Source organism: Terrapene carolina, unplaced genomic scaffold, assembly GCF_002925995.2.
Source record: "Terrapene carolina triunguis isolate 2854851 unplaced genomic scaffold, T_m_triunguis-2.0 Scaffold234, whole genome shotgun sequence".
Taxonomy (NCBI): Eukaryota; Metazoa; Chordata; order Testudines; family Emydidae; genus Terrapene; species Terrapene triunguis.
The window spans coordinates 6,826,244-6,851,713 of record NW_020664585.1 but is presented as its reverse complement, the minus strand read 5'-3'; the positions used below and the strand labels follow the sequence as shown (position 1 = coordinate 6,851,713).

At 45.8% G+C, this 25,470-nt stretch overlaps 1 protein-coding gene across 2 annotated transcripts in view; it reads right to left on the bottom strand.

The window, feature by feature from the left end:
* KDM2B (lysine demethylase 2B) overlaps window positions 1-25,470 on the bottom strand; it is a 174,417-nt gene that overhangs the window by 115,973 nt on the left and 32,974 nt on the right. For both annotated transcript variants that reach the window (XM_024196191.3, XM_024196190.3), the window contains exons 5-6: window positions 18,454-18,632; window positions 14,955-15,061 (exon numbers count right to left, since the gene is read on the bottom strand). In XM_024196191.3, coding sequence (XP_024051959.1) covers window positions 14,955-15,061; window positions 18,454-18,632 — 286 coding nt within the window. The remainder of the gene's footprint in view (window positions 1-14,954; window positions 15,062-18,453; window positions 18,633-25,470) is intronic.

Below are 25,470 nucleotides of genomic sequence, written 5' to 3'. Positions count from 1 at the left end.
TCATGTACTGCAGCCCACCTTTCCCTTCATTTGGACCAAATAAGACATTAGTTTGTAAGTAGGACATAAAATTCAGGCTGCACAGTGGTTCCAAGAAGCAGGAAGGGAGACCTGAACCCAGCTCACCAGCATACTTAGCGCTCCCGAAATCTAGCTATTAGTGTCTCTCCTGCATGACATGATGCTTTGCATACCGTCTTCCCTCCCCTCTCCCTCTCCCCCACAGTAAATAAGGGATCCCCCCAGGAAACCTAACCAGACTCTCCTACATGGTAGGATGCATGCATACCTCCTGTTGGGCAGGATGTGCAAGATCAGTAACATTTACCATTATCAGGACAGTGGGCCATCCAGGACATGGTTTTCGATAGACATTAATTCTCTTTCCTATCATACTACACAAGTCAGGAACAGAGCAGCTAGATCCACCGCAACCAGCTTTTCCTGTAGAAGACAGCCAAGCTTTCTTCTAAATCCAATTAAAACAAAGCACCACTTATAGCAAGACCATTAATGATTAGGAGGTTCCACACCTCATAGCTTCTGAAGGCTGTTCATTGCACACACCCGTGTCTCCTTGTATCCCTTCATTCCACTCCACAAGTTCCCTGTCTGCCACCCTCCCATTTCACTCTATTTCAGGAATTCCCTGCAACTCTCCCCTTCACCCCTCCTTCATGCCTGGGGCTGTGTCCCTCCTGTCCCCCAAAGCCAAGGTCTGTGTGTGGGTTCCACATGCCCATCTCCCCTCATACCAGAGTCCCTCAAACCCTGCTCCGCCACGGGTTCTGTGTACCCCTGTTCCCTCTCCCCTCCAGACCAAGGTCCTGCAATCTCCCCCCACCCCAGGGCCTGTGTGCATGCCTCCCCTTCCCTCCCCCATTATTATTTATCTGGAAAATTAGTCATTCAAGCTGTCAACATGTTAAACTTATTTGGGAGGACTGGCAGAGATAAGATGGTGGTATTGTCATATTGGAAAGCGATAACGGGTGCTATCAACAAGTTGTTTGATTACAGACAATTGCAGAGGTGCTGGAAGCTGTGGCTGTGCTAACAGGATGGCAGGAGATACATGTCCCCCATTTTCTCCCTTTTGGTGTTCCCCAAAATCAATAGCCACTAACGCCTAGAACATTCTGTGCAATTTTGGAATTGATCAAATGTGGCATTCAAAAGTTATCACATAATAGACAGAGAAATGCCATCAAGTTGAGAGTGTGGCCTGATAAGCTTGGCCAATTATTCATTAAGTATGGTATACACACAAGGTACTTAAGAGCACTTAAAAAGATGAGATCCCTGCCCTGAAGAGCTAATGATCTATCTCAGACAGACAAAAACAAAATGGGGATAACAAGAGAAAGCCTGTATTTTCTGGGTGTGCCTAGGTTGACCCCCATATTTTGTAAAGCAATTGCAGAGTCAGACTTTCTGGACACACATACCCACAGCTCAGATTGGAAATTAATAAATAGAGGTACTTTCCCAAGCACTGCCACCAATCCAAACTCCACCCACACATGATGTCAAAATGAAATGCTGCTCACAGTGGATTGTGCGAATCTTCACAGTATGATTATTCCTCTTCTTGTGTGCTGTGACTAGTAAGGAAATAGTCATTTAAATGTACACCGTAAGATTTTGGTGTTAACAGCCCAGACAGAGGAACTGGAGAAGTTCATGCCTCTCAAGGTATGTCTACACAGCAAAGAAAAACCTGCGGCTGGCTTGTGCCAGCTGACTTGGGCTGTGGGACTGTTTCATTGCTGTGTAGACTTCCAGGCTCAGGCCAGCTGCAGGTTTTTCTTTGCTGTGTAGACATACCTCAGCGCTATAAATTCAGGCTGCCTGTAGACCTCAGCACCACAGCTTATACTTGATATACATTTAAAAGGTTACCATTGAGCTGTAAGAACCAAATAAGTCCTTTCAAAAAAAGAAATGTGCCTAAAATAGCAGTCCCGAGGGAATGTGCCAAATTGCCAATGTGCAACAACCAGCCCATTCTACCCTGGCAAATACTGATCATAAGGGCCTTTTGGTACCTGTCAAAGTGCAGCACACATCTTTATCTTTGTGACAATAGTATCTGTTTGAAATATTGATGGTTATTTCTGCCAGCTCTGTAATACTGCAAGTTCTGTGAGCTTTATATAATATGGTGTTTGAGATTAATGCATTAATCTGAGAACAAATCATACAATCGTAGGACTGGAAGGGACCTCAAGAGGTCATCTAACCCAGTCCCCTGCACCCATGGCAGGACTAAGTATTTCTAGATCATCCCTGACAGGTGTTTGTCTAACTTACTCTTAAAGAGCTCCAATGATGAAGATTCTACAACCTCCCTGGGCAATTTATTCCAGTGCTTAACTCCCCTGACTGTTAGGAAGTTTTTCCTAAGGTCCAACCTAAACTGCCCTTGCTGCAATTTAAGTCCATTGCTTCTTGTCCTATCCTCAGAGGTTTAGGAAAACAATTTTTCTCCCTCTTCCATGTAACAACCTTTTATAAACTTGAAAACTCTTATGTCCCCTTTCATTCTTCTCTTCTCCAGACTAAACAAACCCAATTTTTTCAATCTTCCCTCATAGGTCATGTTTTCTAGACCTTTAATCATTTTTGTTGCTCTTCTCTGGACTTTATCCAACGTGTCCACAGCTTTCCGGAAATGTGGTGCCCAGAACTGGACACAATACTCCAGTTGAGGCCTAGTCAGAGTGGAGTAGAGTGGAAGAATTACTTCTCGTGTCTTACTTACAACACTCCTGCAATAGGGCTGCCAGGCGTCCAAGTTTTGACTGGAACACCCGGTTAACAAGGGTCCCTGGCAGCTCTGGTCAGCACCGCTGACCGGGCTGCTAAAACTCCGGTCGGCAGCACAGCAGGGCTAACGCGGGCTCCCTGTCTGCCCTGGCTCCACGCAGCTCCTGGAAGCAGCCAGCATGTCTGGCTCCTAGGCACAGTGGTGACCACAAGAGCTCCGCGCACTGCCCCCACCCTAAGTGCCAGCTCCACAGTTCCCATTGGCCAGGAACCGCGGCCAATAGGAACTGCGGGGGCGGCGCCTACGGGCACGGGCAGTGCACACAGCCCCCTGGCCCCTCTGCCTAGAAGACAGACATGCCAGTTGCTTCTGGGAGTCACCTGAGGTAAGCGCTGCCCAGCTAGAGCCCACACCCCAAACCCCCTCCCGCACCCCAACCTCCTGCCCCAGCCCGGAGCCCCCTCCTGCACCCAAACCCCCTCCCAGAGCCCATACCCCTCACCCCCTCCCGCACCCCAACCCCATGTCCCAGCCCAGAGCCCCCTCCCACACCCTGAACCCCTCATTTCTGGCCCCTCCCCAGAGCTCACACTCCCAGCCGGAGCCTTCAACTCCTCCCACACCCAAAACCCCTGCCCCAGCTCAGTGAAAGTGAGTGAGTGTGGGGGAGAGCAAGTGACGGAGGGAGGGAGGATGGAGTGAGCGGGAGATGGGACCTTGGGGAAGGGGCGGGGCAAAGATTTTCAGTTTTGTGCGATTAGAAAGTTGGCAATCCTATCCTGCTAATACATGCCAGAATGATGTTCGCTTTTTTTCAACAGTATTACACTGTTCACTCATGTTTGAAATGCTTTGTTATCCAATAGGTGTGGATAAGAACTTTTGCCTATCAGCCTAATATTCTTTTACTTAGAATAATTATAGTCATATAACTGCTTTTCATACCAAAAGCAATTAATAAACAATATAGAGAGAGCATCATCAGAAATACAGTATGCTGAATATAGTGTCAGCCTGTACTCCAGGATCACCAGTTCCACAACCCATTAACAGCCCCTCCACACAGTGGACAAATTTCTGCCTCAAGAGGCACACCCCAGTTCATAATTAGATTCTAGTTCAGCAAAACATTTAATCACATGCTTAAATCTATCCCTATTCAGCAAAGGGATGAATCTATGGGGATATCCTGATGAAACATAGCCTAAAAGAGGAGGAATAAGACTGACCCTGATACAGGGTATGAAATCAGACCAGCATCTTATTTTAGTGGATAGGTGAATTATTTGTATGGGAGACACCTTTTTTTGTTTTTAACAAAAGACAGCAGTGATTTATTCTATAATAGCTAAGATCAATTATTAAGTAAAGGGGAAATTTTCTAAATCACAAAGTGAAGTTGTGGGTCCCTAACCCTTTGAAAATCTTCCCCCACCACAAAAATCTATTAAAAATTATTTTTCTCAACAGTTTTTAGAAACATCTGTCACTATTTCACCACACCATAACTGTGAATGGTGCTAGGGTCTCTATTACTACTACCTGGCAAATAGCCAGTCTAATGATATAGGGCCCAATCCTGCAAATATTTACTCATGTAAGTAATCCTCATTCAGTTAGCTAGTCCCATTAACTTCAATGGGACTACTTCATTGACTAACAACTACTCATGCAAATAAGGGTTTGCAGGATCAGACACACAGTTTAACACAGAAGGTGAAGCTCACGATATGAAAACAAACACAACCAGGAGAGTTTCAGAGTAGTCATAAGGCAAGTTATTATTTATTCCATCTTTTGGGGGAGATTTAACAGTGGCTTAATATTTCAATTGTTTGTAAACTAAGTTTTTTTTCCCCCTTCATGGAAAATGTTTAGTTTTTGGTGAAAAATAGAAAACCCAAGTCAGAAATGCTGCTGTAGTGCCTCATGGGAGTTGTAGTTCAGATGCCTTTTGCTCCCATTCGTGTCCATAGGATAGGCTCTCTAGTCAACTACATCTCCCATGATGTTCCACAGTCTCCCCTCTTGGTGAAGGGTGGGTTACATCAAGGCAGTTGCATGGCCATCGTGCATTATAGGAGATGGAATCCAGCCTGGAGGTCAGCCCATCTGACACTGACCATGCTCCTTCCCCAGCCCCTATGCTGGGCTAAAGGAGCTGACTGGCGCAGGCACCAGCTATGATGGCTCTATGCTCACTGGGGATTCCCCTATGCCAGGTGGATCTCCAGCTAGAGACCTACAAGCAGTTTTTGCCCTCGTCACATCACTTGAGTAGTGCAAAAGGAGGAGAGTGGGGCCAAGAATCTGGCCCTTAATATTTATACATTTATTATACTATTAAAACACACAGTCCTTACTCTCATAAAAGCTCTGAAAATCTCTTGCTTTTTTGCAAAGCATTCATTCATATTCTGAATTATATCTCCTGGGGCTCAAACTTTGTCATCACACTGCCCAGATGGCAGAGACCTTCTTGGTTAATTATTCAGGTTTATTATTCAGAAAATCTTCTTCAAAAAATTGTCAGGGATTTGTTTTGTTTTAAATGTGGGTGTCAGTGGTGATGGAAGGTGCCAAATCGACAACCTTGGAAATCGAATTCCCCCATGTATCCACAAAAGGGGCAGCAGCAACACAACCTTCCTATGCTGTCTACCCTGACCTGCAGGGGCCACCTCTACGGCACAAGAGTAGTCAATTTATTCCATACAACCCAGGGGCCTCTCTGCTGAAAATGTGACCAATGCAGCCAGATTGTGCCAATATTTGGTAGTGTTTTCTGTGATGTGAACACCTGTTCACTAGAAGCTGGACTGAGACCTCCTAAACTCATTTAATATAAGCCACAGAACAGGCATCACATTGTAACGACTTTCAAGCTCTATTAACCTGGCCTGAATTTAAATCAGTGAGAAAGAGAATGAAAGACACTTTATCACTTAGCTATTCAGTCCCCCACCTACTTGTATCTTATTATTCTTTTAAATTAGAGGTGGTGTTTAGAAAATCTTTTATATTTTATTTTAGTTTTGATCCAATATGGCTGTCCAACTACTGCAGTTTGCTAGGTTCTCTCTCAGATATTAGTCTTTTATTTATGGGCAAATAATAACCTCACTATATAGAATTTTTTTTAAAAAGTTAATGGTACAAATCCAAGTGAAAGCCAGAGAGGTCTCCAAATGCATTTTAATAACTGAACAAGCATAGCAGATGGAGCATTCTCCAGCTTCATTTCCAGCACAGAACTTTACACACAGTAGCCAAGACAGATATTTGTGTCTGGTGATACCATCTGTGTCTGCAAAACCACAATCACTGTCATTGGAGTGCTTTCTGTTTGTAAGGATTATTCTAATGGTGGGTATAGCATACAGCAAGCTCCCAGTATTATGACCACACTTAAGGACAGGTCCCATTTCTAGACTCCAGAAGTCAGGAATGCACAGCATATAAACACCGGTGTTTTTCTAAAATTAAGGAGCAACATCACACAGATAACAGCACTGACATGGATTGTTCAGTCCTCATCATCTTGCACCTCAACTACTGTAATCCATTCCTGTACGGTCCTGATGACAGTCACACTGACCCCCATCATGCCCCTTCAAAAAGCTGCTGCTAGTTTGTCACTGCAATTACATCACTTCACCTTTGTGACCCTCCATAGGGTTCCCATCCGCACACCTCCACCCTGTTTGTCTGTTCTGTCTGTCTGCTGCATCGTATCTGGCATGTAGCCCGAGACTCTCCTGAGCACAGACTGTCTTTTTTATTTCTTATCTGTACAGTCTCAGTGGGGCCCTGAACCTTGATCGGATTCTTAGCCACTACTATAATACAAATAAATGTAAGGGTAACATGATCTAATGGTTAGAGTAGGAGACCAGGAGACAGAGTGCCTGGATTTTATTTTATCCTCTGCCACTCACTCACTGTGTGGCCTTAGTCAACTCCCTTAACATTTTCAAACCTAAGTGCTTGAAGTTAGAAACCAAATCCATATTTAGGCACCTAAACAAACTGTTTCATTTTATGAAAGTACAGAGCACCTTCAACATCCACCAAAGTCAATGGGATTGAGGGTGCTAAGCACCTTGCAGGATTGGGCTTGTGAAGAATGCTTGGATAAGAACCTTTCCTAGCCCTTGGGCTTTCACCTTGCCAAGTATTTAATGTCACTACGTAGTGCAATAAATAGAAAGAATCCCACTAACTATAAAGGGCTTTGGATCAGGCCCTAATTGTCCAGTACGGAATTCCAGCATGGAAGCATCTGGTACAGAGTCAGTGGTAGAGACAGGATACCATATGAGATAGAACCATGTTCTGACCCACATGGGAATTCTTATATTCTAATGAAAATTCTCCCATGCAACTTTTCTGATGAAAGATTTTTAAATTTAATTTAAGGGGGGAAATGTATTAAGCATTTTCCCCAGAGAAAACAATCCCCCAGTCTTCATACAGAACCCAACAGTAATGTTCTTATTTCTGGCAGCTGAAATCACACATACTTCAGCAATTATTTTGCAGCCAACACAACAACAAAAACAAAATAATTCTTAAAAGAATTTAAATGATAAAATCAAATAATAGCAAAACCAAATAGTTCCTGAATATAGATTCCAAGGTTCATAAGTATTTATAGTGATTCTCTTTAGCTATTTCTGCCATCAGAAATAATCACAAGAACCTGGATGGAAACGTTCCATTGTACTCATCTGAATTGAGATCTATAGCTCCTCAAATCAAGAGGACATGATCAGTGAAAACTTCACACAGGTAAGAGAAAGTTGATTCACCACCAAATAACGATTGCATAATATCAAATGAAGTTCATTAACCCTCAGAGTGCTGTGGCGGATATGTATATATGTCTTCAGCATCCAAAGGATAGCTGCAGATTTGTATCATCATTATATTAAAGAGCATTTATAGAATGTCTTCTATCTTCAAAGCACTTTGCAAACATTAATTTATTCCTCTGCAAGATAGGTAAATATTACTCTGATTTTACAAATAGGGAAACAGAGGTAGAGAGAGGGTAAAGCCAAAGATTGGGATTTCAAAGCAGTCTAAGGGCACGTCTTCACTACCCGCCGATCCGGCGGGTAGCAATCGGTCTATCGGGGATCGACTTACCGCGTCTAGTGAAGACGCGATAAAATCGATCCCTGATGGCTCTACCGTCGACTCCGGAAATCCACCGCGGCAAGAGGCGGTAGCGGAGTCGACGGCGGCGCGGCAGCAGTCGACTTGCCGCCATCCTCACAGCCAGGTAAGTCGACCTAAAATACGCCACTTCAGCTACGCTATTCACGTAGCTGAAGTTGCGTATCTTAGGTCGACCCCCCGCTGTAGTGTAGACCTAGCCTACGGGATTTAGATACTTTTCCAACTTAAAACATTTTAAATGGGGTGAGTATCTAAATCCCTTACACTGCTTTGAAAATCTCAACCACAGTTTTCAAACTTGAATGCCTAAAGTTAGGAACTGAAATACACCAAATGTGAGTCTCCTCTGCTTGGCACATTTGAAAATTGGGATGTTTAATTAAATGCCTAAATGAGATTTTAGATGCCTAACTTAAGGCACTATAGCTAAGAATTTGGTCCTAAGTGATTTGCAAAGCCCCATGGATTGCTTTAATATCAGAACTGGGATTAGAACTCAGTAATTCCTGGCTGTCAGTACCATGTTTTACGTAGTGCGGAAGTTGGTCCAATAAAAGATATTACTTCACACACCTTGTCTTTCTAGTACCATGTTTAACGTTTAGAACATGCCTCTAAAACAGAAATACGCAGTCAATACAAAGTTTTTAAAAGTTCAGCACTATGTAATATTCATTCACTCTAAGGGTCACTAGCTGTTTCTGTTATTAACACTAGCCTATGTCTTACTTAGCATACTAAATCCTATGAAATTTGCCATGTGTGTTTTCAGGCCACAAGTAAAATGGGTACTCACCTTCTTGTAACTGTTGTTCTTCGAGAGGTTTTGTTCATGTCCATTCCAATCAGGTGTGTGCGCGCGCACATGCACGTTGGCCAGATGATTTTTCCCCTAGCAGCATCCGTTGGGTCGGCCTGGGCGCCCCGTGGAGTCGCACCCTCATGGCACCTATTATATAGCCCTGCCGACCCGCCACCCCTTCAGTTCCTTTTTGCCGGCTATTCCGACAAGGGGTAGGAGAGTGGGTATTGGAATGGACATGAACAACACATCTCAAAGAACAACAGTTATGAGAAGGTGAGTAACCGTTTTTTCTTCTTCGAGTGCTTGTTCATGTCTATTCCAATCAGGTGACTCCCTGCCTAGCAAAATTAGGAGGTGGGGTTGTAGCTGTCCACTGACTGGAGTACTGCTCTACGAAGGCCGCATCATCTCTGGCCTCCCTAGTAATCACATAGTGTGAGGCAAAAGTGTGTATTGATGACCACGTCGCCGCCCTGTAGATTTCCTGGGTGGGGACTTGAGCCAGGAGAGCTGTTGATGAAGCTTGCACCCTTGTAGCGTGCACCGTTATTGGGGGCACTGGGATCCCTGCTAGATTGTAGCACTCGGTAATGCAGGCCACAATCCATGACGAAATGCGCTGTGTCAAAACAGGCTGGCCCTTTATCCTGTCCGCTACTGTGATAAAGAGCTGTACCGACTTCCTGAATGGTTTCGTCCTCTCAATGTAAAAGGCCAGCGCTCTGCGGACATCGAAAGCGTGGAGCCTCTGCTCCTTGCTACTTGCATGAGGCTTGGGGTAGAAAACCGGGAGGAAAATGTCCTGGTTGATGTGGAACTGCGATACCACCTTCGGGAGGAAGGCTGGATGGGGCATGAGCTGAACCTTGTCCTTTAAAAAAAACAGTGTAGGGCGGCTCGGACGTTAGAGCCCTGAGCTCAGACACCATCCAGGCTGAAGTTATCGCCACCAGGAACATGACCTTGTAGGAAAGGTAGAGCAGGGAGCATGTTGCTAGAGGCTCAAAGGGATGCCCCATGAGCCTAGAGAGGACCAAGTTAAGGTCCCAAGCAGGAACCAGTTGGCGGACGTGCGGGTACAACCTGTCGAGGCCCTTCTGGAAGCGACTGACCAGGGGGTTAGCGAAAACCGAGCAGCCGTGTAACCCCGAATGGAAAGCCGAGATGGCAGCTAGGTGTACTCTTATAGAAGACAAGGAGACCTTCCTGCTTTAGGTGGAAGAGATAATCCAAAATCTGGGGCACGGAGGCTAGCGCCGGGGAAAAGTCACGCTGAGCTGACCAGATTGAAAATCTCTTCCACTTGGCCAGGTACATGGCCCTAGTGGAGGGTTTCCTACTGCCCAGGAGAACCTGTCTGACTTGTTCTGAACAGGAGAGCTCGAACGGATTCAGCCATGGAGCCTCCATGCTGTGAGATGTAGCGAATGCAGGTTCGGGTGCTGGAGCCACCCGTGATCCTGCGTGAGAAGGTCCGGGAAGAGCAGCAAGGTAATCGGGGCTCCCACTGACATGTCTAGGAGAGACGTGTACCAATGCTAGCGGGGCCAGGCTGGTGCTATGAGAATGACCCGAGCCTGGTCTCTGCGGATCTTGAGAGGGAACTTGTGGACAAGTGGTATGGGTGGGAAGGCGTATAGAAGCGGACCCCCCCAATGGAAGAGGAACGTGTCCACTGTGGAGCCCGGACTGTGATTCTGGAAGGAGCAGAACTGCTGACACTTCCTGTTGCGTCGCGTGGTGAAGAGGTAATCAGGGGATAGCCCCACCTCTGGAAGAGCGAGGATGCAACGTCGGGGCAAAGGGACCATTCGTGGCTGTGAAAAGACCTACTGAGGCAGTCTGCCAGCTTGTTCTGGACCCCTAGAAGGTACGACGCCTGTAGATCGACTGAGTGCTCTATACAAAAGTCCTACAACCTGAGGGCTTCCTGGCACAGGGGAGAGGAGCGTGCACCCCCCATTTGTTGATATAGAACATCGCGGTCATATTGTCCGTTATGACCGATACACATCGACCTGCTAGATACAGGCGGAATGACTGACACGCTAGGCGTACCGCCCTGCGCTCCCTGACATTGATATGAAGACGGAGAGCTGTCTGTGACCAGAGGCCCTGAGTCCTGTGGCAGGTCTGTACACTGACGCAAGCCACGACTGAAGCGGTCGAAGCCTGAGTCTGGCGTGCCGAACCACGTACGTACAGGCCGCCATGTGGCTGAGAAGTTTGAGACAATTTCTCACGGTGGTGGTGGTGAACTGCCTGAGACCTTGGATCATGGCATCGAGGGCCTGGAATCTCTCCTGTGGGAGGAATGCTCTGGGCTTGGGTTGAGTCCAGAACCGCCCCTATGAACTCTATCCTCTGGACTGGGGACAGAGTCAATTTCGCCTCGTTCAGTATCAGGCCCAGATTCTCAAAGGTGGCTCTGATGAATGCCACCTGAGCCCTGGATCGGCCTTTGATCAGCCAGTCGTCGAGGTATGGGAACACCTGACCTGATGTCTCCGCAGAAAGGCGGCAACGACTGCCATGCACTTGGTGAAGACTCGAGGTGCTGCTGACAGGCTGAAAGGGAGGACAGTAAATTGGTAATGGGAGCCATTGACCACAAACCTGAGGAACTTTCTGTGGTTGTGCACGATTGCTATGTGAAAATATGCGTCCTTCAAGTCGAGGGTGGCATACCAGTCTGCTGGATCCAGTGAAGGGATAATGGAGGTCAGGGAGACCATGCGGAACCTGAGTTTCCTCACGAACTTGCAGAGGTCGCGCAGGTTCAGGATAGGCCTGAGGCGCCTTTGGCCTTCGGTATTAGGAAATAGCATAAATAGAAACCCTCGCCCCTGTGCTCCAGCGGAACCTCCTCCACCGCCCCCAGTGCTAGGAGCAATTGCACCTCCTGAATGAGAAGTTGCTCGTGAGAAGGGTCCCTGAAGAGGGACGGGGAAGGAGGGTGGAAGGGCGGGAGGGCACAGAATTGGATGGAGTATCCCTTTTCTACCATGCGAAGCACCCCAGCAGTCCGAAGTTATACGGGACCATGCACGGTAGAAAGGGGATAGTCGTGAGGAAAAGGTAAGGCAGGGTAGATCCAGTCTCTGGTCTGGTGCGCCATCTTCGACCGCACCTTCAAAAGGCCGCTTTAGGGCCAGAGGGTGGTTTGGGCTGGCCTTGATTAGCGGAGGGATGTTGCCTTCTCCTAACGCTCCAGTTCCTCATCCTAGAATTGTCCTGGCGGTTCTGCTGCTGGACCCTTTGAGGAGGTTGTGGGCGGATGGGATCCGTGTCCTCTACCACCTCCTCGGCCTTGGGCAGCCCTGCGGAGCAACTGCTGTAGGACTCTGTTATCCTCTAACGCAGGAGCTATGGTCGTCCCTGCCAACACTTCGTCCAGTGACGAGGAGGAGGAAGCATGTGCCAGTAGTGGAAACTCCCTACTGTCTGCCCCGGAGGGGTCACGTGACTCCTGGGGCAGCGTTGGAGAAGGTGGTGCCGAAGACCGTGCCGGGGCAATAGGCATCATAGCCAACATCGGCATCAGTCTCACTGGAGGGAGCTGCGTCAGCGCGCTCACAGGAGCTGTCGGGGGGCCCGGTGCCGACATCGGCACGGGGCCATAGGTGCCTGCATTGAGGTCGATGTTGACAACGGTGCAGGCATGGGAGACGGGTGCGTCGATGTCGTAAAGGCCGGTGCCGAAGTCGGAGCCGAACACGGTGCCAGAGTTGACAACGGTGCCGGAGGCAAAGGCGTCGGGACCATCGGTGCCGGGGGCGGATGCACAGCAGAAGGCGACACGAAAGTGGCAGAGGCCACTGGAGATGTCGCTGAGTGTGTGCCCTGGGTTCATCCCTGGTCCTCGTGATAAGCCCAGGGAGTCCAGAAGGGCCAATGAGGCAGATTCTGCCACTGCGGAGGCCATAACTGATGCTCCCTTCAGTCTCTGCCCAACCTCGCTCTACAACTTCTGCTCCTACTCGAGCGACAGGAGTCGGACTCCGACTCCAAGCTCTCAGATACTGAAGACCACGGAGGAGCTGATCCTCGGTGCCTCGAACATCGAGAGCTCGGGGAGCAGTAAGGCTCTCTGTTGGAGTGTGTAGGCACCGATGGACAAGGCGAAGGGGAGTGCCCCGACATCAGAGCCGGCTTTCCCTTAGAGTGCACCGGAGGATGGGGCACCGACGGCGCTGAGAGTTCCTCCCTGGCAGGCAAGAACGGTGCCGTCAGGTGGAGGAGATCTCTAGCGGCCTGGTACGCTTCTGGCATGGACAGGAGCTGCAGCTGCTGCGTAGGTGCCAGTGAGCGAGGTGGGGCCGGACTCGACTGCCTCACCTGCACAGGAGTCAACACGGCCCAGGAAGAAGACGCCGAGGAGTGGCCTGCCTGGGGTCGCATGTCTTGAGGCTTAGCCAGAGGAGAATAGTCGTACGGCTTTTTCTTCTTTTGAGGCACCGGCGAGTGGGAGCGGTGCCTACTATCAGATAGGCCCCGAGGAGCCATGGTGGTGCCGACCGTCCCTAGAGGAGTCCTTCCTCAGCGCCAAAGTCGCCAACGGCGCCAGCACGCTCCGCGTCGAGTACAACGCCGTAGGGGTCGGGTCTCTTGAACCCGGGTCGGAGTGGGGGTGTAGGACTGTATCCATGAGGATCACCTTCAGCCGCTGTTCCCTTTATGTGTTCTTGGGTGGAACTCGCGGCAGATCTTACAACGATCTTTCTGATGGGTCTCCCCCAGGTACCGAAGACACGACGCATGCGGGTCACTCTTCGCATGCGCTTGGCGCAAGCCACGCACTTCTTGAAGCCCGGGGACCGCAGCATGCCATGGCACCGGGGCCGGAGGGGGGGGGAGGGAAACCCCAACTACTAAACTATACTAAACTATTAACTGGAGTATTACTAACTAACTATATACATGGAATAGAGAAGAAAACTTGCTGAGCAAGAGCCAAGGGAAGTTCCAGCCACCGTCACTAGCGGTAAGAAGGAACTGAAGAGGTGGCAGGTCGGCAGGGCTATATATTAGGTGCCATGAGGGCGCGACTCCAGGGGGCGCCCAGGCTGACCCGACGGATGCTGCTAAGAGAAAAATCTTCCGGTCAACGTGCACGTGCACACACCTGATTGGAATCGACATGAACAAGCACTCGAAGAAGAACTTTTTTTCCCCACCATTACATGAAAAACAGTTTCAAGGGAAACATCCAAACTGGGGTAAACTATCAAATATTGGAGCGAAAGATTCATTCCAGTCACTCATCAGAAATTTCCTTAATTTTTCTCTATTTTGGCTAGTTACCACACACCCCAGCTCCCCTCCTCTTAGTGACATCATGATAATAGGCAGTGATGCCATAAGTTTATCCTCATAGTTGGTATAAGACAGGCAGAGACAGCACAAGCTTCTCCTATACTACCTCTCAAATATGCCTCAACTAGGACCTCTGAAGTGATCAAGTTCAGTCTCCGTAGCCTATTATATCCTTGGCGTCTCTGTTGAGAATGCCAGCAAAAAAGTCAATTAGCATCAACTGAAGTGATGGAGTTTTCAATGGGGACACCTACCCATTAGGAAATGGACGGAGATGCTCAAGCTCATTTCACCAAACAGCCCTCAGTTTGTTACAACTTTTGGCCATTAATCACCGGGGATGGTTTTGAACCATCAGCCGAGAGGTGAAAGGCTCAATTCTTCCCTCTGACCTGTTTGCTGTCCTAAGAAGTGATTTATTACAACAATTCTTTTACCAACAGGATCCAATATTCCCGATCAGAGCTCGCCTGCCATTCTCAGGGCAGGACAAGTGGCTATTCTTGTCTAAAATATTAAAGGAAAAATTCAAGGTTTTTAAAATATTTATTATTTGCATTTAGTGAATCCCAAACTTTACATTGAGCATTTGATGTAGTATTTTAGAATGAAAGACAGAATGTACCCACAGTTATAAAACCAATGACAAGCCTTAAGAACATGAAAGATCCATTATAAAGTTCTCAAATGCAAAATCAATCTCCTTAAAAGCTGAAGAAGACCACTAATATTACATAGATCAAGCAGGTTAGTCAAGCTAGCATCCATCCCTGCTCACTGAACAAATCAATACTTCCTCAGCTACCAGCATGTGAGCTCAAACAGGAATTAACCAGGGAGGTCAAGATTAGAACTTTTTAGAAACGAAAAGAAACTTACTTTTTCACTTTTGGGTACTTCATCTCCGAAATAGCATTCGTGGCATCTGTCTGCCTCTCCTTCAAATGCTGCGGCCACATATTATCCACCCAATCGACTAAGTCCACCTAAAATCCCCACCAGAACCAATGGTTAGTTAGTAAACATGTGGTGGGATGTACTCCCAGCAGTCAGAGCTGGAACAGTGATTGGCAACAATGGCAGATTGGCAGTTTGCATATGCTCAGAGATGGTGAAATCTTCCTTAATAAAACTCACTGTTTCAATCAGAAACCCAAACCTGTAAGGGGTTGAGCACTCTAACTCCCCACTAAATCCTACAAACATTCAAATCAAAGAGAGTTATGCCACTGAATTCAAGGGGCACAGATTCTGACTCAATGGCACTTGAGTGCACTTCCAGGATTGGGACATTGGGATCACCACAGTGCCGGTATTCAATTGCATATGTGTAGATGGTATCCCAGAAATTGTGATTATGCACATCAAAACCACAATTTTAAAAAATGGAATTATTCTGATATTGCATGTTTTCAAGGAACATTACCCTGGTGATCTGGCCAAATTCCACCATGAGTAATTACATTACTGCCTACCTAACATTTCCTTGGATAACACTTGGATACAGAATTCTTCAAAGTTCTTGTCTCAAGGCCAAATATTTTCAGAAATGTGGGCAACAGCAAATATTGGGAGCTGAGCAAAACAGAATGAGAGGGAATTGGGTAGAGATGAAGGGAAGGATATGGAGAGTCGAGATAGTTTCGTGTACTATTGAAATAATTGCTGCTTTGAGTGCCATAGGGAATGGGTTCAAATCCCAGCATGGCATGTGAAGCAGGGATAAATCTATGGTTCATTGTTCTCTGACTTGTGTTATGCAGAAGATCAGACTAGATAATCGTAATGGCCCATCAGACCTTAAACTCTATTAAATGGGTGGGGCACACAAACCAGGTTTCGAAAAAGGGAGGACAAAAGAGGGTCAAGCACAAGACAGAGGCTGTAGTACAACATTTGACCACAGTGGAGCAGAAGACAACTCAGGGAAAGGAGGCAATATGTAAAAGAATTTGAAACTCAAAAGTGTCATTCTTACCATCCTAAGGGGATCAATAAGCCTCAGAGGACTTTGCAAGACCTAACTGAGGCACAGGTCACAAAATGATACAGGTTCACCTCTGAAGCCATCCAGCACTTCTGTAATGAGCTGCTGTAATGGGGGCTAGAGAGGCCAACCCAGAGGAGCCGTGTCCTCTCAATCCCAGTAAAGGTCATCACTGCATTCAGCATCCTTACCAGTGGGTCCTTTCAAAGGACCTTCAAGAATGCTACTGGTATGAGCCAGTCCTTTGCCTGTGTGTCCCTAGAGGACTTCCACAATGGTATGATCTGCAGGATTGGCTTCCCAATAGAGAGGCAGACCCAACACACAATTTTGCAAGAATTGTATGTGCTAGTAAACTTCCCATCTCTACCAGGTATTGTAGATAGCATACACAACCCTCAGAGGGAGCCAATGGGAGATAATTCAGCCCACAGAAATACCAAACATACCAATTCCATAAATACCATGGCCATATGTGACACAGAATTGGTCTTCACAGATAGTGGCTAGATAGCTGAGATCCTGATACAATTCCTGCATCCGGATATTGCTATCCTTGGCATTCACCTGATTTGCAATCTGAACCCACAGCCTCTGTTTTATGTGGGCAGAGAGCATGCTGGAGCTCTCTCACAACCTTCAACCTCCAGGGAATTAATTCTATAATTATGGTATCAATTGGGGCATGTGTACACAGCATTTCGGAGTGACCCTCTCAGCCCAGATTGGCAGACTTAATATGTCACAGAATATCAGGGTTTGAAGGGACTTCAGGAGGTCATCTAGTCCAACCCCCTGCTCAAAGCAGTACCCATCCCTAGACAGATTTTTTCCCCATCCCTAAATGGCCCCCTCAAGGATTGAACTCATAACCCTGGGCTCATGCCAATGCTCTAAAAATAACTGTATAAACAGTGCTTTGAAATTGCAGCTTGGGCCAGAATGCAGACTCTGAAGCTCACCCTCTTCCCTAGGCTTCAGTCCTGCTGTCAATAACAACAGCAACCTGCCTGGGTAAAGACAGATGTCCTAAGTACTGGAGTTGATAGAAGTTGCAGCTATTTGAGCTAGGGCTGTTGATTAATCTCAGTTAACTCATGCAATTAATTTAAAAAAATTAATTGCGATTAAAAAAATTAATTGCTATTAATCGCAGTTTTAATCACACTGTTAAACAACAGAATACCAACTGAAATTTATTAAATATTTTGGATGTTTTTCTACATGTTCATATATATTGTATTCTGTGTTGTAATTGAAATCAAAGTGTATATTATTTTTATTACAAATATTTGCACTGTAAAAATTATAAGCAAAAAATACTATTTTTCAATTCACCGCATACAAGTACTGTAGTGCTCTTTGTCGTGAAAGTGCAACTTGCAAATGTAAATTTTTTTTTTTTTACATAATTGCGCTCAAAACCAAAACAATGTAAAACTTCAGAGCCTACAAGTCCACTCAGTCCTACTTCTTGTTCAGCCAATCACTAAGACAAACAAGTTTGTTTACATTGACAGGAGATAATGCTGCCCGCTTCTTATTTACAATGTCACCCGAAAGTGAGAATAGGCATTTACATGGTACTTTTGTAGCCAGCATTGCAAGGTACTTACATGCCAGATATGCTAAACATTTGTATACCCCTTCATGCTTCGGCCACCATTCCAAAGGACATGCTTCCATGCTGATGACACTCGTTAAAAAAACAATGCGTTAATTAAATTGGTGACTGAACTCCTTGGGGGAGAACTGTATGTCCCCTGCTCTGTTTTACCCGCATTCTGCCATATATTTCATGTCATAGCAGTCTCAGATGATGACCCAGCACATATTGTTCATTTTAAGAACACTTTCACTGCAGATTTGACAAAACGTAAAGAAGGTACCAATGTGAGATTTCTTAAGATAGCTACAGCACTTGACCCAAGGTTTAAGAATCTGAAGTGCCTTCCAAAATCTGAGAGGGATGAGGTGTGGCACATGTTTTCAGAAGTCTTAAAAGAGCAACACTCTGATGCGGAAACTACAGAACCCAAACCACCAAAAAAGAAAATCAACCTTCTGCTGGTGGCATCTGACTCAGATAATGAAAATGAACATGCATCGGTCCACACTGCTTTGGATTGTTATCGAGCAGAACCCGTCATCAGCATGGACGCATGTTCTCTGGAACGGTGGTTGAAGCATGAAGGGGCATATGAATCTTTAGCGTATCTGGCGTGTAAATATCTTGTGACACCAGCTACAACAGTGCCATGAGAACGGATCGGCCCCCGCGTAAGGGCTGTGTGATTTGTGTCCTATGTGTACAGAGCGTGCAATACCGTAAAGCTGCTGGGTGACTGTGAAGAGGCTAAAAATAAACAACAAAATGACAGGACCCCTTACCACATTGGGGCGCTTGACAATGTTCTCCAGCTTTGTATGACTGAACTCCAGGCTGATGACATTGTAGAGCTTCTCACGTTCAGCCTCTGGTGTTTCATAGTATCTCACAAACTGAGACATGCTCATCTCAATGCCCTTTTGCGTGTTCACATCCATCACATCCACAATCCGACGGCTTCCTGCAAACACACAGATCACTTTTGTTTTATTTTGAATTCGTAAGTCCAGGGCAACCATAACTTGAGGCTTCTGGGGAATCCCAGTGAAGCTGGCAACAGGGGAGAGGAACCCAAATCATCCCACTCTCTGGTCTTAGACAGCACAAAGTGAGACAGCAGAGAGGAAGGGCACCAGCCTGGGACTTGGAATACCAGGTTTCAAGTCCCTGCTCCACCACAGACTTTGTGTGATTTCTGTGCCTAAGTGCCCCATTTGTAAATTGGGGACAATATTACCTCCCTACCTCACAGAGGATGTTGTGAGGAAAAATACACCTCTACCCTGATATAACGTGACCCGATATAACATGAATTCGGATATAACGCTGTAAAGCAGTGCTCCGGGGGGGGTGGGACTACACACTCTGGCGGATCAAAGCAAGTTCGATATAATGCAGTTTCACCTATAACGCGGTAAGATTTTTTGGCTTCCGAGGACAGTGTTATATCGGGGTAGAGGTATACATCAAAAATTGTGGAGCTCAGATACTATGGGGGCCACAGAAGTAGCTAAGATAGATAGATAGTTCTCTACATTTCTAAACATCCAGGATGCCTTTACTACAGTGTGGTCAAAATTGTCCACAAAGAGAAAAATGCCATGTATGAACCTGACCCTTTGAGGTGCTGAGCATCACCTCTGGGATTCTGAATGCTCTGAAAAATTCCTACTTGACCTCTGTAAAGTCTGTAAAGTATTTTACTGTAAAGTAAAGGGGAGGGGGGAAGAGGACACTAAGCACTTTGTAGGATTGGGCCTTCTATTTGGCTCACTGGATGCAAGCTTATTTTCAGCTCCTCAAGTGGCATATGCACAAGTCCCATTAGCTCCAGAATACTGAACAGCAGTTTCAGCAGTCTTCAGTTTCATACAGTCCTCTTTGGCCACTAGGAGGATTCATCTCTCCCAGAAAAGTTATGAGAGTCTAATTAGCAGCTCATTTGTGTTTGAGGGAGAGTGAACCCAAAGAGACATGCCTTATTTCCAAGAAAGAAGGATTTCAGAAAATCCTTCAGGCAGGTTGCACACAGGGATGCCTAACCTCGGTACACCATGCTGTGCATTGACATAAGCACTCCTGGTAACTACGCGCAGCGGCAACTCAAGGACCCAAGTGTGCATGTGCACAAGCAATACACTAACTGCAGCAGCTTTATGCCAAGGTAACTTGCGTTGACCAAAGTCTGTAGTGTAGACATGGCCTGAGACACAGGACCTTGAACTGGGTGTCAGAGAAGCTAGGCCTGCCTAGGTCACCATCGAAGGATGGTAGGGCTTTAGATAACATACACATGCACATAGACTGTTTGTTGTTTAAAAATCCTTTTTGCTTTGTTAGACTAAACAAACTACTTAGATCTCCTCTAGTAAGGTAGGTTCTCCATTCTTCTGATCATCCTAGTAGCCTCCCTCTGTACTTGTTCCAGTGTGAATTCATCTCTCTTAAACACAGGAGACCAAAACTGCACACAGTATTCCAAACGAGGTCTCACCAGTGCCTTGTACAATGGTAACAACACATCCCTATCTCTATTGGCAATAATACTTTGTCTGATGCATCCTAGGATTGCATTAGCCTCTCCCATGGCCACGTCATGTTGGCGGCTCATACTCATGCTGTGATTGATCAACACACCCAGGTCTTTCTCCTTCTTTGTTGTTTTTAATTGGTAAGTCCCCAGTTTATAGCAAAAATTCTTGTTAGTTGCACTGAGCACTATCAAATTTCATCCCAATTCTATTACTCCAGTTTCCAAGGTTGTCCAAATCTTCTTGTATGACATTCTGTTCCTCCTCTCTATTGGCAATAACTCCCAACTTTGTGTCATACACAAACTTTATTAACACTCTCCCACTTTTTGTGTCAAGGTAATTAATGAAAATGTTAAATAAGATTGGTCCCAAGACTGATCCTTGAGGAACTCCACTAGTAACCTCCCTCCAACCTGAGAGTTTACCTTTCACCATGACCTGTTGTAATCTTTCCTTTAACCTCCTCTTTGTTCTCATCCTAACTTAGATTGTAAGCTCCTTTAGCACAGGAACTCTGTTGTTATCGGCATTGTGCAGTGCAATGTACATCCATGGTGCAATATAACAACCATGAAAAGTGGTGTATGTGAATGCAGTATTCATGCACATATTATTGGCAGGCACTATTTGGCCCACAAGATTTGAAAATTTAGCTCCAACTGATGATATTTCATTGTAATTTATGTTATATTACAAGGATGCAAAATTTAAGGAGACTAAACTTTACATTCAGACTCTTGTCCAACTCACTAACAAGCTGACATGTTCTCTTCACAGGCTCATTACAAGTAGGATGGGAACACAGTTAAAATAATACAAAGGAGCCAGACCTTCTGGCAATCGCTAGTAAATCAATTTCTGGAAATCTGGTGCCTTGTATAGGTAAACCCTGCACAACCTCATTAAAGCTGTAAGGCCATCCCTGTTGGCAGAGGAAGAAAAATTTGACAAGAGGACCAGTAAAACCAGTGGAGAGAGACTTCCCTCCATCCTCCACAGGAGGTGGCACTTCCAAAGACAGCAATAGAGGGTGCAAACAGGGCTCAAAGAACCAATCTATCTATTGAAAGCTGCATAGATCCTGAAGGACACAAGGCAATGAGAGGACACATAGAGACTGGCAGCCCTTAAGGCAAAGGATATAATTCTGAGCTGTGTCAGGGAGTGATGCTGTAGACTGAGGAGCTTACCTTGCTGGGACTGTTTGTAACCCTGAAGACTAGAGTGCAGCCTTGATGGCAATGCAAGGCACAGTCCAAAAGAAAAGCAATCTCAGGATGGCATAGTTATCTTTAGATCAACCATCTGAACACTCAAGATAAGTACCCGAATACTCCCTTCTTCACCATTTTGGACTGAGATGAGGAAGATAAGAGTACCATACTCTTCTTTAATACCTATCCTTCCTCATTCCCTAAATGGAGTCCCGCCTCCCTCCCTCAGAGAGAACAAGACCCTTTCAACCTCCCTACAACAGTATCACCACAAGGTGCAAGAACATTCCACCCTCCCCCATTTGGGCTACTGGCCTCATGCTCCCCACCCACCTCCTCGCTGCTTGGGTTTTATGCTGATTTCAGCTCTTACCTCCTGATAACATCCTGCTCCTCCACCATTGGTTCCCATCCACAGGAAAGGGAAAGGAGTTAGAAACCAGCAGTAAGGACAGGTCAAGAGTGCTGGAAAGCAGCCGAGACAGATTCCAGGTTTTGGGAGGCAGGTCAGGTCAGGATTTATTTCATCCTGGACTCCCAACCCTGACCATCTCCAGGGTCCACAAATCACCCCCTTGTCTCTGTCACAGAGTCTCCAAAAATTAATCAAGTCCCTAAAAATTAGCCAGCTCCCAGATATCAGCTAACCAAGAATAAGTTAAGACATTGGCACCCAAAGTCCAGCCTGCTGGACAAATGCAGACCATAATGCTCTGCAATGTGGGACATAGCCACCCTCATAAGGTACATCTACACTGGAATAAAAGACCTGTGGCATGGCCACGGCTGGGCTAGCTCAGTTGACTCAAGCTCACGGGGCTCAGACTGTGGGGCTAAAAATTGCGATGTAGACATTTGGGCTCTGGCTGGAGCCCAAGCCTAAACATCTACACAGTAATTTTACAGCCCTGCAGCCCGAGCTCCACAAATCTGATTCAGCTGACCCAGGCCAGCTGCGGGTATTAAATTGCTGTGTAGATGTACCCATAATTAATAAGGCGGGGTAGGCTCCAGCGACAACAGGTCACAGGTGGAATGCTTCATCATACCACTCAGCTCCACATGGAGCACTGCATGCTGGGAGCTGTAGTCTACAAAGAGCACACATTCTATTACAGACTAGGGAAGCTGCCTGTGATTTGCTATATACTATATAGCCCTTGGGCTCCTGGAAAGTTGCCCATGTAACCCGTGGTTGGGCAAGCCTGACTGTTACTGTGTTAAGGGGAAGGGTTGTTGTTTTTTTCTGCAGCAGGCTTGGCTTTGATTTAGAAACAGAAAGCTACAATGATGCTGAGGCTGCAAGGGAAGGCATTTTACTTCATAGAAAAGAAATCTCTCTTTTCTACATGTGATGCTGCTTATTCATGGAACACAAGCTAATCCTCTGAGGAGCAGAAGGAGAGTAACTGAGGTACAAGCTCTTCACCACCCCCTAGAAACAAAAGAAAGCAAATAAGGAGAAAAAAAGAGTTTAGCTGTAGAATGTGAACCAGAAAGCAAAAGAGGGACTCAAGGATGATGTTATGGACACAGAAAATCTGTTGTGGTTGCTCTGGTCTGCAGTGCTGGCATAATCCATATTACAGGGATTCAAGAAAAAACATGGACAAACTATACAAATACACTCTCCCTTTGTAGCTCCTATAGATTAGCAAGGCACTGCACAAACATTAACAAATTAAATATAACACTACTCTTGGATGGATATCTTTATTCCCATTACATACAGATGGGGAAGCTGAGTTGCAGAGAGGGGAAAATGCCTTACCTAGAGCTCCTGACTCACATTCCAGTGCTTTAAACACTAGACCATGCTATCTTGCTTTGAAAATTTTCTCCAATTACCTAATCCCTGCCTGTTGGTAATACACACTTTCTAGGGGACAACAGTAGGCAACTGTTATTCACAACTATGGAGGGGAAGAGCTGCAATTCCTGGCACTACTACTAATTACAGGTGCCTCACTTGCTGCAGCAAATGTCTCTACAAAGCATATTTTGTGAATGATTTTGCCTAGATTCATTCCAGAAAATGAAGTGTGATTAACAAAGGATCCTGGGAACTGCTGGATCTGAGCCGCAAGTCATTTGGCAAAATTCTCCTCTATCTGCACTGCAGTTTGTAACCACACTGTGTTTCTTTACTGCATATTGTAACAATTCGCCAGAGGGAGATAGCCATGAGGGGACTATATATACCTAATCCTGAGCTGGTGGAGCAGGCGCTTCAACTTTATCTAGGTTTCCAACTGGAGGAAAGCTACTCCCCGACTTTTGACCTTAAATGGCATGAGAGTATTATCCAGGCAACATGTCTCCAGTCCTCAATATGTTCTGCTCTCTTTCCAGGTATGGAACTCACATTGATATTAGTGGGGATTGAACAAATCTGGAATATGTAATAGGTGACCAGAATATGTGAGCAAGTGATGACCAAGGTGAATCAGAGGGAAATCTTCCTCTTGTGTTTTCTGTCCAGCATATTATGTCTCTTCCCTCAAATGTATAGACCCTTTGCATGGGTTGGCAAGTATAGGGTGAAATTTGTCTCCCCGAGTAGAGGCAAGACCATGTGCCCTATGGGTAGGGATGATCCAAAAACTGGTCCATGATGGGGTTGAGCCTACCTGAAGTGAATTAGTTATAATCCTCACTACTTGTAGAGGGCTGTGCCTGGAGGATGCTGAGCTGGCTGAAATTAGGAGCCAAACTCATGTGAGACAATGCTAGCTGGAAAAAAACTCTTTCAGAGGGGCTTGAACTTTAGAAATCAAGCTGCAATAGCCTTCTGATATTTATGTCACTTACTGTGAGACATCTCTGTTAATCCGTGTTTTGGCAGGGCTCCAAAAAGCCCAAATTCACCAGTTAGTTGGACAAGAATGTGGGGTGTTGATCCCATACACAGCTACACTTCACCTGACCTTTCCTAGTAAGGCAAGCATATATTCCTCTTTGCTGTGGGAAAGCACTGTAATACCACACACAAGTTGGGAGGGGAATAATCCCTAGGAAAGTGGGTTCCAAAGGTCCTCGCTCAACTCCAGTGATCAGCACTGGGGTCGGCACTTCCTGATTTTAGCAACAAAGAGTAACAAATGAAATTAATATATATAGTAGCTACAGGATCCACCAGGGGGCATTAAAGAACAAAGGAAAATAGAGTTTTAACAAGAGTTTTAACAAGGACACTTTCACAAACCTCTCCTGCACGTCTACAACAATAATAATTTCATGCCCCAGCATTTTCCCAACCTGAGGGTGCAGTTTAACCCCTCATTACTGAAGAAATATTTCAAAGCCATCAACCAGCTTCTTTGCAATTCTTTGCTTTTTCTCATTATCCCTCCCCTTCCAAATGTCTGTCCCCACCCAGTTCCTACTTTCAGCCCTCACAGTGCCACTACATGGCTGGCCTGCAGAAGAAAGGTTTACACAGAGAGGTTATAGTCTTTCCTTCTTATGGTGATGTAACTTTAAAAGTACCTGTCATGCACCTTCCCCCACCCGGATGTCTGCAATTTTATTATGTGCCATAAAACTGCCAAACTGCAATAACCCATGTGATTAGGTTTTTCATGTAACAAAAGTTATGGTACTTAAGCTCTTCCTGTAGTCGTGCTCTGAGCCAGTAAAAGTCTCATGAAACCTGCATTTTATGGGACTGGACTAAAGAGAGAGGCTTAAAGTGAATAATCCTCTGAGTGACACCTTACAGAGCCAATTAATATTTTTACACTTATCAAAAACATACACTCTAATTCCAAGATGAGCTTTTGGGGTAAACATCAGACTGAGAAAACATCAGGGAGGAAAATGTTTTCATCTGACAGCCAGTCATTTTTAGGACACTGCTTATATTTAATATAGCATACAAATGTACTAGGTGCTCTATAGCAGTGGTTCTCAACCAGGAGTATGTGTACCCCTGGGGGTTCGCACAGGTTTTCCAGAGGGTAAGTCAACTCATCTAGATATTTGCCTAGTCTTACAACAGGCTACATAAAAAGCTCTAGTGAAGTCAGTGCACACTAAAATTTCATACAGA